Raw genomic sequence first — 15,787 nt, 5'->3', positions numbered from 1 at the left:
ATCACCCTCTCTCAGGTGATGGGTGAGTGGGGTGCAGGAGGCCCCTCTACTCGAGGCTGAGCCATGGTGCCCTTTGTGCCTCCTCCAGGCTCCCTGAGGACCAGTGTGTCCCCCTGGGCAGAGAAGGGCCTCTGTGAGCCATGCTGGTGGCTGCCCTGGTCCCCCACAGCTGACGCCGGAGGCTCCAGGCATGTTTATGAGATGTCAGCTGAGCAGGACCACCCAGCCCCAAGGACAGGCTTCTCTGAACTGACTTCAGGGCCCGGAGCTGGGGCCAAGGCTTGGGAGGAGACCCGAGGACATCACCTAGGACCCTGCCTCACCCTCTCTGTGTCTCTCCTTCTCAGCTGCAGAGGAAGACACCCCCAGCCCCACAGAGATGGAGGAGACCCCCAGCCCCACAGAACCCAACACAGAGGCCTCGGAGGCCCCCGAGGAGCCCCTCCTGGGGGAGCTGACGGTGACAGGATCCTCCCCGGACTCGCTGAGCCTCTCCTGGACCATCCCCCAGGGCCACTTTGACTCCTTCACCGTCCAGTACAAGGGCAGGGACGGGCCCCAGGTGGTGCGTGTCGGGGGCGAGGAGAGTGAGGTGACTGCTGGGGGCCTGGAGCCCGGGCGCAAGTACAAGATGCACCTGTACGGCCTGCACGGGGGGCGGCGTGTGGGCCCCGTGTCCACCGTAGGCATGACTGGTGAGTGAGGGCCCCCTGGATGAGGTCTCAGAAAAGGTCTGAGAGTAGAGCCTCTTGAGTGTCTTCCACTGAAGACCCAGGACCCTAAAACTCCTGAACCTCTAACCCATCCATTGTCCATTTAACACCTCAGGACAGGTGTGATCTGGGGGCAGGAAGAACGAGTTCCAGGGAAGTGCTTTGCCCATTTGAGGGAGGCCATTGGGGACTGCGGCCTCCAAGTCAGTCATACACTGACCTCTTTGTGGCTCTCTGCTTTGCCTGGGAACTCTGAAAAGAGCTCTTTTTGGGTGTTGAGACAAATGCCATGAAATGCTAATTCTCAACAAGTATTTATTACATAAAATTTCAAACATATACCCAAAGAGAAAGAATAGCGTAATGAGCTCCCATGTGTCAATCACCCTGCTTCAACCAAAAATCAACACCTGGCCAGTCTAGCTCATCCAGACCCCACTCACTTCCCACCCTCCCCGACTAGAATGTTTTCTTTATTAACAGCTTTATTGAGGTATAATTTACATACCATAAAATTCACCTGTTTTAAGTATACAACTTACCAATTTTAGTGTATTTACAGAGTTGTACAACCAGCATCACTTAATAATTTTAGAACTTTTCCATCACCTCAAGAAGAAACCTGGTGTCCAGACCCATTCCCATGCCCAGTTACGGTCCCCACTAATCTACTTTTTGTCTCTGTAGATTTGCCTTTTCTGGACACATCATATAACTAGAATCATACAATACGTGTTCTTTTGTGTCTGGCTTCTTTTACCAAGCACGTTTTTGAGGTTGATCCATGTTGTAGCATGTAGCAGTACTTCATTCCTTTATAGCCAAATAATATTCCATTGTATGGATATACTGCTGCAATATTTTTAAACTTACTCCATACACTCTTTACTTCATCATTACTTTTTTTTTTTTTTTTGGCTGAGTTGGGTCTTCGCTGCTGCACGTGGGCTTTCTCTAGTTGCAGTGAGCGGGCTTCGTTGTGCTGCACGGGCTTCTCATTGCAGTGGCTTCTCTTGTTGCAGAGCAGGGACTCTAGGCGCGTGGGCTTCAGTAGTTGTGGCACGCGGGCTCAGTAGTTGTGGCACAGGGGCTTAGTTGCTCCGCGGCATATGGGATCTTCCCGGACCAGGGATCGAACCCGTGTCCCCTGCATTGGCAGGTGGATTCTTAACCACTGCGCCACCAGGGAAGTTCCCATTATTACATATGTAAGTGTACTGCTCTTTTCAAAAAGACTATTTAGAAATAACCATGATACAATGATTGTACCTTTAAAAATCAGATATCCAGATAGTGCTACAGTTTCCTGATTGTGTCATAATTGTTGTTTTGCAATTTGTTGTTGGAATCAGGTCCAAGTAAGAAAGATAGGATGAAATTGGGAGAATTGGGATTTTAAATGGGGTGGTCAGGGAAGACCCTAAAGGGATGGTGACATTTAAATGAAAGGAAGTGTGAACATGAGCCATGCAGACATCTGGGGAAAGAACATTCAGGAAGAGGGAACAGTCAGTGCAAAGACCTTGAGGCAAGAAGCTGCCTGGCACATTTGATGGACCATAAGGAGGCCACAAAGAGATTTTGATGCTCATAAGCAGAAATGCATCTTAAGTTAGGCCCACAGAGCTGGCCCACCTTCTGGCCTGAATCCAGGAGAGCAGGGCCTCAACAGCTCCTTCCAGCAACAGGAACGATTCTGTTTGCATCTCTTCCCAGCCCCTAAAGAGGAGCCCCCTGCCAACCCCCCTTTGAAGCCACAGCTGGGAGAACTGACTGTGACGGACGCCACCCCCGACTCCCTGAACCTCTTCTGGAACGTCCCCGAGGGCCAGTTTGACCACTTCCTGATCCAGTACAAGAACGGAGACGGGCAGCCCAAGGCGGTGAGGGTGCCAGGGCACCAGGACGGGGTCACCATCTCGGGCCTGGAGCCAGACCACAAGTACAAGATGAACCTGTACGGCTTCCACAGCGGCCGGCGCGTGGGCCCTGTCTCCACTGTCGGTTTAACCGGTGAGTGTACAATAGGACCCTGGCCCTGCCCTGAGCTGGACTCAGTTTCCCTTTTATTGCCAGTACTCAGGTGTTTTTCTCCCACTGTTTTTGAGACTGAGCCTCCCAGGCCTCTGGGAGCGGTTCTGTGCCTGTCTGCACTCCAAACCTTCGGTGTCACCTTAGCTGTCTGACCCTTTACACGTGGGCTTTTTGAGTCCTTGAAGAGGCAGGGTGCCAGAGAAATAGCACAGACTCAGGCAGACCTGGGGCTGGCCCTAGCCTCAGCCCATTAGAGCTGTGTGACCTCGAGGGAGTCACTCAACCTCTCTGTGCCTCCCTTTCCTTATCCATACAGAAGGAATAACCACACCTGTCTGGCAGGGTGGGCATGAATGTGGCTTGTCTCACACACAATGTTTGGTAATTACAGGCTCCCCCTTCTGAGGAAGAAGGTTAGTTCTTGAAAACCCTTGGGGTGAATTCTTATAATTATCATTGATTTCAGTGGGTACAATTGTATTTGTTCCCCAGCCCCCAAACTGATACCTATGTATGCTGTATCAACATGGAATCCTGCTAACATGGATACTATGACTTCAATAGTTAATATTAGTCATATGTGCAACTTAACAAGGCATTTTCCCTTCATTGATTACTCCCTAACATGGCTGTTGGTTGCTTTTGTTAAGCTCTTTTGTAGCTGTTACCCCCTACATACTTAAAACCTGGTTCCTAAACACAATGGAGTTATGAAACACGATGATTTTGTAATTCAACTATTAAGGCAGAATAAAACCCTATGCAGAACAGAAAAGACAAAAAAAATCTGCGGGCGTGATGGGTCATCCCTGCAGTAAGATGGCAGGAGAATTAATACAAGGTCCAAAAGCAACCCAACTACAAAGATGATCTCATGTGGTCTCATCTCTTTGCCCTCAACTGTGAAATCTAAATTAGTTTCTCAAATGCTCAGAAAAGCCTTCTAAACCAGAGGAGGTATTAAAGGAAAATAGGAACCTGAGCACGTGTACCTCCTGGTGCGACGTGTTGGTTAGGTGTGGTGCTATTACAAAGCATTAGTCCTGTCCCACTAAATGGATTTACTCAGCAGCTCCTACAGGTTCCATGCTGCACACGTTGAACTCATGGGGGTCCCACCCCACCATCTTGACGTCTCCACAAGTGTGTGCTCTGTCCCCTAGAAACGGAACATTCAAACCAGGGAAATGATGTCTTTTTTTTTTTAATAAATAAATGTATGTATTTATTTATTTGGCTGCGTTGGGTCTTCGTTGCTGTGCGCAGGCTTTCTCTAGTGGCGGCGAGCGGGGGCTACTCTTTGTTGTGGTGTGCGGGCTTCTCATTGCGGTGGCTTCTCTTGTTGAGGAGCACGGGCTCTAGGCACGCAGGCTTCAGTAGTTGTGGCACGCAGGCTCAGTAGTTGTGGCTCGTGGTCTGTAGAGCACAGACTCAGTAGTTGTGGCACAGGGGCTTAGTTGCTCCGTGGCATATGGGATCTTCCCGGACCAGGGCTCAAACCCGTGTCCCCTGCACTGGCAGGCGGATTCTTAACCACTGCACCACCAGGGAAGTCCTGGAAATGATGTCTTAATCCTGGAGCACTGGCTTCCAGGCTGCAGGGTCCCTGGTGTGTCTGGGAGAAATCCATCCCCTGTTAGGAGGGAACCCACAAAGCATGTCCACCCATTCTCTTTGTCTCTTGATCCAGCCTCAGAAAAAGACCAAGAAATGACCCCAGCCCCAACAGACCTGCCCACCACAGCCCCCGAGCCTCCCGTCAAGCCACACCTGGGGGAGCTGGCAGTGACAGACGCCACCCCCGAATCCCTGAGCCTCTCCTGGACCATCCCCAAGGGCCAGTTTGACCACTTCCTGATCCAGTACAAGAACGGGGACGGGCAGCCCAAGGCTGTGAGGGTGCCGGGGCACCAGGACGGGGTCACCATCTCGGGCCTGGAGCCAGACCACAAGTACAAGATGAACCTGTACGGCTTCCGTGACAGCCGGCGCGTGGGCCCCGTCTCTGTCATCGGGGTGACAAGTGAGTGGATGGTGGAAGCCCCAGGGTGGGACCTCGTGGGAGGATCACCCTCTCTCAGGTGATGGGTGAGTGGGGTGCAGGAGGCCCCTCTACTCGAGGCTGAGCCATGGTGCCCTTTGTGCCTCCTCCAGGCTCCCTGAGGACCAGTGTGTCCCCCTGGGCAGAGAAGGGCCTCTGTGAGCCATGCTGGTGGCTGCCCTGGTCCCCCACAGCTGACCCCGGAGGCTCCAGGCATGTTTATGAGATGTCAGCTGAGCAGGACCACCCAGCCCCAAGGACGGGCTCCTCTGAACTGACTTCAGGGCCCGGAGCTGGGGCCAAGGCTTGGGAGGAGACCCAAGGACATCTACCTGGGACCCTACCTCACCCTCTCTGTGTCTCTCCTTCTCAGCTGCAGAGGAAGACACCCCCAGCCCCACAAAGATGGAGGAGACCCCCAGCCCCACAGAACCCAGCACAGAGGCCTCGGAGGCCCCCGAGGAGCCCCTCCTGGGGGAGCTGACGGTGACAGGATCCTCCCCGGACTCGCTGAGCCTCTCCTGGACCGTCCCCCAGGGCCACTTTGACTCCTTCACCGTCCAGTACAAGGGCAGGGACGGGCCCCAGGTGGTGCGTGTCGGGGGTAAGGAGAGTGAGGTGACCGCTGGGGGCCTGGAGCCCGGGCGCAAGTACAAGATGCACCTGTACGGCCTGCACAGGGGGCGGCGTGTGGGCCCCGTGTCTACCATAGGCGTGACCGGTGAGTGAGGGCGGGGATCAGGCGGTCTCGGGGGAGAGCTACCTTTTCCTCATGGGTGAGCTGGTTGACTGTTCTGCTCTTTTACCAGCCTTTGGTCCCCTCTTATGCCCTCCCTCCATGGCCCGGGCCCATGACCCATGTGTAGTGCCCTGGCCTTTGCCAACCTACAGCGTCATTGTTCACAGTAACGTGGCCTCCTCTGATGATCAGTCACTGGCTCCCTCCAAGGGTGAAATGTGTCAGGCACAGGCCAAGCGTGACGTTACTAGAGTTTTCTTTTCTTTCCATCTTAATCACAAATCACAGCATTCTTTGTTATAACCGAAAAAAAGGAAGAAAAAACAACCCAACATCGAACCACACTGAGATGATTAAGTAATTAGACAACATCTCTAAAATGACCTATTATGGCATCATTGAAATGTTTCAACATAAGACAATTACTTTTTATTATTACAATAAAGGAAGAGTTTAAAATTTTTGTAAGGAGACTAATCACAACCACTTGAAAATAACTTGCATGGTAAGACAACTGGAAGGAAACGCCCGTGGGATGCATGGTTTGTGAGACAGGATAGAATGTTCCAGTACTTTTTTTTTCTGTTTTATTCCATTATGTGTCGTTTTCTTAAATGACAAGCGTTTCTTTTATAATCAGGAAAAAAAATTTTCAAAATGTCTTCTCCTCTCTTGTATTCCTTCTGTCTTTCCCCCTCATCATTCTTGCAACTTATTTCTGATTATGAAAAAGTTACAATTTCTAGTCTCTAAGAAATTAGGAGAAAAAAATCACAAGATGAATTAAATTCCAAAATTGCAGTCAGGCTGGCTTCTCTAGGTCGCTGTCAGCCAGATTCTTATGCCTTGTGACAGTATTTCATCAGAGTTCCTCTGCATGTTGGAAGAACACAGCCCCTCTGTGAGTCAGTCTTTTGCGGGGGGGAGTCGCTGCCTCTGTGAGGGTCACTCTCCTCTCCTGAAGATACTCCAGACAGAGGAACCCGCTATCATGCAAATCACAAGCACATGCGAAGTACAGAGGGACCCATGTCCCCATCCACATCCTCCACCAGCTTACTAATTTTTATAACTCAGGATTTCTTTTTAAGTCTGTATTTTTCTGTGAAAAGAATATAGCAACATGATGGAAAGTTTGGAAGGTAGGGAAAAAAATCTCTTATTGGACCACCTTCTGACCCAAGAACCACCATTCATAACAAAGTACGTAACACATCCTCTCTCTCTCTGCATTTTCCATGCAGCACATGTTTTAAGGTTGCAGAGTATTCATATAATTCTTGGCTCTTACTTTTTTTGTACGCAAGTTACACTGGGAGCATTTATCCTGTGGCTACACAACCTGCATTAATCATCATTTTAATGGTTCTTGGATGCTTCATGGTGAAAGTGCCATAATAAAATTAATCTTCTTCTGTGGTTCCTTTGGAGCCCTGACACATTTTGCTGTCATGAATAATCCCAAAGTGAACTCCTGTGATACAACTTTTCCTGCTTTTTAATAATTTTCTTAGGATAGCTGCCCAGAAATGAGATTATTGGGTCGAAGGAAATGAGCAGTATTTTGGCTCCTGACATGTAGGTCTGAATTGCCTTCTGAAGGTTCATGGTGCCTGCCAGCCAGTATGTGATGGGGTCAAGCCCGTCTCAGTATCTCTAGCATGGAGTCACCAAATGGCGCACCCAGAGGCTGAGCAAGACTCCAGTCCTGCAGCCTGAGGAGTATCCTGCTGGGTGCAAGCAGGGCAAGTCACCATCTAAGCCTCTACCCCCAATCTCTCTTCTCAGCCCTCCAGGAGGTTGTGGAGGAGACCCCCAGCCCCACAGAACCCAGCACAGAGGCCCCGGAGCCCCCCACAGAGCCTCTCCTGGGGGAACTGACGGTGACAGGATCCTCCCCAGACTCGCTGAGCCTCTCCTGGACTGTCCCCCAGGACCACTTCAACTCCTTCACCGTCCAGTACAAGGATAAGGATGGGCGGCCCCAGGTGGTGCGTGTCAGGGGTGAAGAGAGTGAGGTGACCATTGGGGGCCTGGAGCCCGGGAGCAAGTACAAGATGCACCTGTATGGACTGCACGGGGGACAGCGTGTGGGTCCCGTGTCCACCGTGGGCGTGACTGGTAAGTGAATTTGGGGAAGTGGGATGCAGGGTGGGGAAGACAGGTCCTGGAAGAGTCTCCCTTTATTACCATCTTTGTGAAAACATAAATATTCTAGACAGCACATCTTCTTTAGGACATCAGATGGCCTGGGGATCTTGTTAAAGGGCAGATTCAGATTCAGATTTGGGCTGGGGCCAGAGATTCTGCATTTCTAAAATCTTCCATGAGGGACTTCCCTGGTGGTCCAGTGGTTAAGAATGTGCCTTCCAACGCAGGGCACGCAGGTTCAATCCCTGGTCAGGGAACTAAGATCCCACATGCCACAGGGCAACTAAGCCCGCGCGCTGCAACTACCGAGCACACGAGCCACAGCTAGAGAGCCCGAGTGCCACAACTACTGAGGCCGTGCACCACAACTAGAGAGAGAAGCCCGTGTGCCACAATGAAAGATGCCACATGCCGCCACAAGATCCCACGTGCCAGAGCTAAGACCCGATGCAGCCAAAAAAAAAGCAAATAAAATCCTCCATGATGCTGATGCTGCTGGTCCAAGGACCACACTTTGCTAAAGCTTCTCACAACAAAGGAATTGGACACTTTCTTAGAATCTATTGAACAGAATCATACTTGCATCCCTGAGTCCTCTCAGAGGCTCAGCCTCTGTGTAGTTGACTGGAGGCTGTGGAGGAAGACAGAGCATGCTCAGAATGCAGTGTCTTGACTGAAACGCCCCCTAGCCTCATCGTTTGGGTATTAACAGACTTATGACGCCTATGGTTCAACAAAGATGTGGGTGGCCTGAGCCAAGTCCTGAGGAAGTTCACTGAGAGAAACCTTGGATACGGCAGAGAAACCAGTTCTTATCCTTTAGGGCTCACAGACAGGCTGTGAACCAGCAAATGGAGCAAAGGGGGATGTGTATATGACAGGAAGCCCCGCGGCCAGACCAAGACTGGGCAGCGATGCCTACGCCCACCTGCCTGCCCACGGGTTCCCACGGGACAGCTGAGACCTGAGGTCGGGCAGGCGTTGCTTGGTGACACCTAGAGATAAGATGAAGGGTGCATCAGGTCAACATCACAGCTGGTACAAAGCCTGGAAACTAGGAACGTCACGGCACATGAGAGGACTTTGTATGAAATCCTCTGAGTGGGGGAGATAGTCTTGAGGTCGGGGTGGAGAGGTAGGAAGAGATAGGGGTGGAGAGCTCAGGAAGCCAGGGATTTCTCCAGGGGATAAAGAGGGTTGCTGCACAGTTTTAAGCTGAGACTGACACCATCAGATGTGCCTCTAAAGGCTCATTCTGGCTTCCTGTGAAGAACAGATGGACAAGGGAGGCAGAGAGACCCATGGGGAGGTGATAACCCAGGTGACAGGTAAGGGCGGCCCAGTCAGGGATGGTGGGGCTGCAGGTGTGGGGAGTGAGGAGACACAGGAGGAACTTGGGAGAGAGAATTGGACGCTCGGAGTCTGATGGCAGCTGGGGACAGGAACAGATCCAGGAAGACTCCAGGTTTCTTTTTTTTTTATTATTAATTTATTTATTTATGGCTGTGTTGGGTCTTCGCTTCTGTGCGAGGGCTTTCTCTAGTTGTGGCAAGCAGGGGCCACTCTTCATCGCGGTGCGCGGGCCTCTCACTATCGCGGCCTCTCTTGTTGCGGAGCACAGGCTCCAGATGCGCAGGCTCAGTAATTGTGGCTCACGGGCCCAGTTGCTCCACAGCATGTGGGATCTTCCCAGACCAGGGCTCGAACCCGTGTCCCCTGCATTGGCAGGCAGATTCTCAACCACTGCGCCACCAGGGAAGCCCAAGACTCCAGGTTTCTGATTGGAGAAGTGGGGCAGGGGTTCTAAGCTGATTGGGAGGCAAGACATTAGCCAAAGGGAGTATATGCCAACGAGACCCCAGTGGAGGGAGGCCCAGAGCACAGTGGCCATGTGAGCCTGTGTCCTAGGAGGGGTGCTGGTAGGTAGGGGACGAGGGCAGGGCGGATGAGGGTGAGGTGACAGGAAGGCCGACATTATAGGGACCAGAAAGAATAAGAGTTAGAGCTACTGTGGACACATCCTGTTCCTTATTATTTTATTTTTGTAATACACCACTTTATATGCTGAGCTGAGGACTGAGGAGACCACACCTGTCCTGTATGTCTCTGTCCAGATCCAGACTACAAAGCCATGACCACCCAAGCCCCATCCACTGCGGCCCCCGAGCCTCCTGTCAAGCCGCACCTGGGGGAGCTGGCAGTGACAGACGCCACCCCCGAATCCCTGAGCCTCTCCTGGACCATCCCTGAGGGCCAGTTTGACCACTTCCTGATCCAGTACAAGAACGGGGACGGGCAGCCCAAGGCTGTGAGGGTGCCGGGGCACCAGGACGGGGTCACCATCTCGGGCCTGGAGCCAGACCACAAGTACAAGATGAACCTGTACGGCTTCCGTGACAGCCGGCGCGTGGGCCCCGTCTCTGTCATCGGGGTGACAAGTGAGTGGATGGTGGAAGCCCCAGGGTGGGACCTCGTGGGAGGATCACCCTCTCTCAGGTGATGGGTGAGTGGGGTGCAGGAGGCCCCTCTACTCGAGGCTGAGCCATGGTGCCCTTTGTGCCTCCTCCAGGCTCCCTGAGGACCAGTGTGTCCCCCTGGGCAGAGAAGGGCCTCTGTGAGCCATGCTGGTGGCTGCCCTGGTCCCCCACAGCTGACGCCGGAGGCTCCAGGCATGTTTATGAGATGTCAGCTGAGCAGGACCACCCAGCCCCAAGGACAGGCTTCTCTGAACTGACTTCAGGGCCCGGAGCTGGGGCCAAGGCTTGGGAGGAGACCCGAGGACATTACCTAGGACCCTGCCTCACCCTCTCTGTGTCTCTCCTTCTCAGCTGCAGAGGAAGACACCCCCAGCCCCACAGAGATGGAGGAGACCCCCAGCCCCACAGAACCCAACACAGAGGCCTCGGAGGCCCCTGAGGAGCCCCTCCTGGGGGAGCTGACGGTGACAGGATCCTCCCCGGACTCGCTGAGCCTCTCCTGGACCGTCCCCCAGGGCCACTTTGATTCCTTCACCGTCCAGTACAAGGGCAGGGACGGGCCCCAGGTGGTGCGTGTCGGGGGTGAGGAAAGTGAGGTGACCGCTGGGGGCCTGGAGCCCGGGCGCAAGTACAAGATGCACCTGTACGGCCTGCACGGGGCGCGGCGTGTGGGTCCCGTGTCCACCGTGGGCGTGACCGGTGAGTGAGGGGGCAGGCACTGACTCCCAGGTTTCCCTCTGTTGCTCTCTTGTTTCCCCCTTTGGATCTCAGCACTCCTCACAAATGGGCCTCTGGGTCCCTTTCTTTTCTCACGTGGTGCTGACAATCCCGCCTCATCCTTGAATTGAGCGAGGGCTGGTGGACAGTGTGTTCAGGGTCAGCTGGGCACGTAGCCTGTGCCTCGTACGTTTCAGCTTTCTTCCTGTCTTCTTTTTTTTTTTTTTTTTTTTTTTTTTTTTTCTGCGGTATGCGGGCCTCTCACTGTTGTGGCCTCCCCCGTTGCGGAGCACAGGCTCCGGACGCGCAGGCTCCGGACGCGCGGGCTCAGCGGCCATGGCTCACGGGCCCAGCCGCTCCTCGGCATATGGGATCCTCCCAGACCGGGGCACGAACCCGTATCCCCTGCATCGGCAGGCGGACTCTCAACCACTTGCGCCACCAGGGAGGCCCTCTTCCTGTCTTCTTGATCTGGCAGCTCAAACTTGCTCAGTTGTTCATGTGTGGCTTCCTCAGTCTCCCTAACCAAGCATTTTAGTGGCTCGGAACGTGGCTACAGAATCAGGTTCTCTAGGTTTGAATCCTGCTCTGAAGGCGCTGTGTGATTTTCTAATGTTTCTTAACCTCTCTGTGCCGCAGATGCCCATCAAATGAGGGTGATAAGGATAAAAGCATCTACTTCATCTGTTGTGTGAGGATTAAGTGTACTGTTTGTGAACTGCTTACAGCAATGCCTGGGACATGTTAAGCAGTTAGAAGAGTTTGCTACCGATGTTCATTTCATAGCCGGGGGACAGCCTTCCCTCTCTGGCCCAGGGTCCTGCCATTGACCACAGCCTCCTCTGCTCTGTTCCAGCCTCCCTGAATACAGAGCCCCCCGGGGCACCCCGCCTGGGGGAGCTGGTTGTGGCAGCCGTGACCTCAGACACAGTGCACCTCTCCTGGACACTGGACCAGGGCCCCTTCAGCTCCTTCCTGGTCCGATACAAGGATGCACAGGGGCAGCCCCAGGCAGTGCCCGTGGGTGGACACCTCCGAGAGGTCTCGGTTTCGGGTCTGGCCCCGGGCCACAAGTACAAGTTCCTACTCTTCGGACTCCAGGATGAGAAACAACACGGTCCAGTCTCTGCAGACGCAAAGACCCGTGAGTGAGGGCTGGAGGCCGCCTTTAACCCTGGAGGCCCCTGACCATCCCCCACTCCCTTGTGGAATTTCACGTTTCTGTGCTCCACACTCCAGATCCATTTATTTACTGGGTCCAGCGAAATCCAGGTCCTGAGTACCCCCGTTACCCCTCATTCCCACCCTACTCCTCTTACATCCTGAGGGACACTTGCTTTCTTGCCTGGCTCCTCTTTTATCCCTACTCCTCTGCCTTCCCTCTTCCTGACATGTGACCCGGTCACCCCCTCCCACACCCAGAACCAGCGCCCAGAGCCCTAGCGCCCCGAGGAGGCTCTGTCGGCTTCATTTCTGTCACGTTCCACGCACCTCTCTCTTTTCCAGTCCCGGACACTAAACCTTCTCTCCGCCTGGGGGAGCTGACAGTGACGGACGTGACCCCGGACTCCGTGGGCCTCTCCTGGACAGTCCCCGAGGGCGAATTTGACTCCTTCGTGGTTCAGTACAAGGACAGGGACGGGAAGCCCCACGTGGTGCCTGTGGCCTCAGACCAGCGCTTGATCACCATCCCCGGCCTGGAGCCCAATAGCAAATACAAGTTTCTGCTCTATGGGCTGGCAGGCAGGAAACGACTGGGCCCCATCTCTGCTGAAGGCAGCACGGGTGAGCCCTGGCCCTGCCTCCATCCCACTCCCCACCCACCCCACCCCCCACCCCCCGCCTTTTTCCTGAGCTTCCTTTCATCTGAGCCCCCAGAGTTGGCCCCGGGGCCTTCCCACAAAGTTTATTCTCCACTCTTCAGCCTTGGCATGACAAGCCTAACGCCAAAAGCAAAGATTTATTGAGTCCCTACTGAATGTCAGGCACTGTTCCAAGCATTTATTTCCTTCATTCACTGATTGGCAGTATAATAAAAATAACTCAGACTTTGGAGCCAAGCAGACCTGTGTTCAAATTCTGATTGCCAGCTGTGTGGCCTTCAACAGGCCACTTCTTTTCTTTGAACCTCAGTGTCCACACCTGCATGACGGTTATGACTAAAATCTACTGGGGCTCAATAAATGTTCACATCCTCCTCCCTTCATTCCAGCCCTATGGCAAGAAGTGGAAAATATGGGAGGGTTTGGCTGCAAAAAGACTATGGAAAAATCTGGTGTCTTGTGCCCAATACTCAGCCCCCGAGGAAGGGATGGAGGTGGGTCACTGACCCTAACCCCACCTCCAGAACCATGAGTCACCCTGGCCAGACAAGGATGGGGCGCACGGCCAGTTGGGGCCTGGGGCTCTCAGACTCTGTAATTCTCTTCCCCAGACCTTCATTGTGGGGACTGGGTACAGGCTGTGCCCACACCCAGCTGGACACGTCTCTTTTGTGTTCTGCTCTACCCTTTGTCTGCTCAGCTCTGCCCCTGGCTTCTCCCCCTGCCTGACCCAGCTACCCTGGTCTAGTGGTGTTAGTGCAGGGCTGGGGAAGCAGGTGGAAAGGCGGGCCCAGGCTGATGGTGAGTGAGGGCGAGTTTATGGCTGGGCAATGGGAGCCCGTGAGCTTGGCTGGCTGTCCCGCCCAGCTCTGACTATTTGGGGGCATCTCCCTGACAACCCAGACACCCTCTGGGAGCCTTTCCCAGCTCTGGCCACACTCCTGCTCTGGGGGGCTGGGGGTCAGAGGGAAACTGAGGCCCTTCCTGCAATCCCAGCCGCAACTCTCTCACGAGGTGCTCTTTTATGCATTTACTGCACGCTGATCTCAGAGTGGGGGAGTGGGGGCAGAAAGGAGTTTGGACAGCAGCCTCCCGAGGAAAAAACTGGGCTCCTTCGTTCAAGGCAGGGCTGGAGCAGCCTGCCTGTCTCCCCAGGTGGCTGACCCTCCCTCCTCCCAGAAGTTGCCAGGGCTGAGGTGAAGGCAGCTCTTAACTAAGGTTTTCTCCCTGCGCCCCCGCTCTCCCGACAGCTCCCCTGAAGAAGGAGCGGCAGCGCCCACCCCGCCTGGGGGAGCTGACAGTGACAGATGAGACCTCACATTCTCTGCGCCTCTTGTGGACAGTGGCCCAGGGCCCCTTTGACTCCTTTGTGGTCCAGTACAGGGACACAGATGGGCAGCCCTCAGTGGTGCCTGTGGCCGCAGACCAGAGGGAGGTCACCATAGAGGGCCTGGAGCCTGGCAGGAAATACAAGTTTCTGCTCTATGGGCTCCTCAGAGGACAGCACCTGGGCCCCGTCTCTGTCCTGGGAATGACAGGTGAGCAGGAGGCTGTCCTGCTTGGTCCTAGCCAACCGGCCTGAGTGGGTGTCCTCACACCTCTGTGCTGAAGGCCTGGCACGAGTGGGCGAGGTAGAGCGGCAAGGGGGCCCTGCACAGGGCTCAGGGGAGGGAGATCCTCGGAACCAGCGTGATCGAGGGGTCGGTCCGAAGCAGGAGCCAGGACAGGTGGCAAGGCAAAGCCCTGGCAGCGGTCCCCGATCTGCGACCCCCGCCCAGCCCCAGTGCTGCCGGCTGCTCCCCATTACTCTACCGGGGCAGCTCTTACCTCCTGGCACTCTGGCCTTGCCCAGATGAGGGCAAACCCCCTCCCGTGGATGAGTCAGGAGCATTTTCTCAAATGGAAAATTACTGGAAAACAAAGCAGGCCAAGGGCATAGAAACCACCAGGAGTGGCTGCACTGATGGAGTTCCCCTTCCAGATTTCCTAACACCCACCTCAAATCAGCCTGGTGGTGGCGGGGCCGACCTGGCTGGCAGGATGCGCCCTTCGAGTTCACCAGCCAGTTCCATCCTCAGCTCTTCTCAGCAGGGAGGACCACGTGCCCTGAGCTCAGGGAGGGACTGAGTTAGTCCTGCCTCAAGCCATGGCACCAGGCGCCCTGGCAGGTTGGGGAGGGAACAGGGCCCGTGCAGACCTCTAGAGTGGGGCACGCTGAGACATAGGGGTGAAGAAGGAGAAAGCAAGCACCAGATTCCGACAGCAAAGGAGCCCCACAGAGAGGTCATGGGGCCACTGGGCTGGCACTCAGAGAGGCCGAGAGGTGGCAGGAGTCAGTGCCCAAGCAGGGATGTGGCAGATTCAGGAGAAGGAAGATGTTAGGAGAGCCTCAGTCCCTGTCTTCTCTCCACGCTGCCGTGGCCGGGACCATGAGGTCCCCTGCCTCGGCCAGCCCCAATCCCCTCTCTGGAGGGTGAGATGAAGTGGGAGGGCCCCGCCCCCCCGCCCCCCCCCCCAACCCCGCTCAGCTTCTCTCTGGGCTTCTCCCACACAGCCCCGGAAGAGGACATGCCAGCACCCTGGCACCTGGCCACGGAGGCCCCCGAGCCCCCTGAAGGGCCCCGCCTAGGGGCACTGGCAGTGAAGGACGTGTCCCCGGACTCCCTGCGCCTCTCATGGAGCGTGGCCCAAGGCCCCTTTGACTCCTTCGTGGTCCAGTATCAGAGCACAGGTGGGGAGCCCCAGGCCTTGCTCGTGGGTGGCGACCAGAACAAGGTCCTCGTGTCAGGCCTGGAGCCCAGCACCTCCTACAAGTTCTTCCTCTACGGCTTGCGTGAAGGGAAGCGCCTGGGGCCCGTCTCAGCCGAGGGCACCACAGGTACCGTCAGGGTAGGGCCTGGCCTTGCCTGCCTCTAGTCTGGGACTGAAGAGGCGAAAGGGGGTGCCCAGAAGCGGTGACCATAGGGAAAGAACACCACGAGGGCGCCATGGAGGGAGGAAGGGGCGCGTACACAGCCTTCGGCTCGACACATACATGTTGTCATCATGTCCGACCCGTGGGTGCCAGCCCCTCGTTAGCTCCATTTTGCAGA

General features: G+C 54.9%; 1 protein-coding gene across 1 annotated transcript in view; it reads left to right on the top strand.

Moving 5' to 3' along the window:
• Window positions 1–15,787, top strand: part of TNXB (tenascin XB) — a 60,314-nt gene that overhangs the window by 40,992 nt on the left and 3,535 nt on the right. Inside the window, exons 19-29 of the mRNA XM_060109182.1 lie at window positions 348–695; window positions 2,430–2,726; window positions 4,438–4,770; window positions 5,162–5,509; window positions 7,316–7,648; window positions 9,793–10,116; window positions 10,507–10,854; window positions 11,729–12,016; window positions 12,379–12,657; window positions 13,946–14,233; window positions 15,250–15,573. Coding sequence (XP_059965165.1) covers window positions 348–695; window positions 2,430–2,726; window positions 4,438–4,770; window positions 5,162–5,509; window positions 7,316–7,648; window positions 9,793–10,116; window positions 10,507–10,854; window positions 11,729–12,016; window positions 12,379–12,657; window positions 13,946–14,233; window positions 15,250–15,573 — 3,510 coding nt within the window. The remainder of the gene's footprint in view (window positions 1–347; window positions 696–2,429; window positions 2,727–4,437; window positions 4,771–5,161; window positions 5,510–7,315; window positions 7,649–9,792; window positions 10,117–10,506; window positions 10,855–11,728; window positions 12,017–12,378; window positions 12,658–13,945; window positions 14,234–15,249; window positions 15,574–15,787) is intronic.

Source organism: Mesoplodon densirostris, chromosome 10 (assembly GCF_025265405.1).
Source record: "Mesoplodon densirostris isolate mMesDen1 chromosome 10, mMesDen1 primary haplotype, whole genome shotgun sequence".
In the NCBI taxonomy this organism is placed as follows: Eukaryota; Metazoa; Chordata; class Mammalia; order Artiodactyla; family Ziphiidae; genus Mesoplodon; species Mesoplodon densirostris.
Note: the sequence above shows the minus strand (reverse complement) of the source record. Positions and strands in the feature narration are given on the sequence as shown.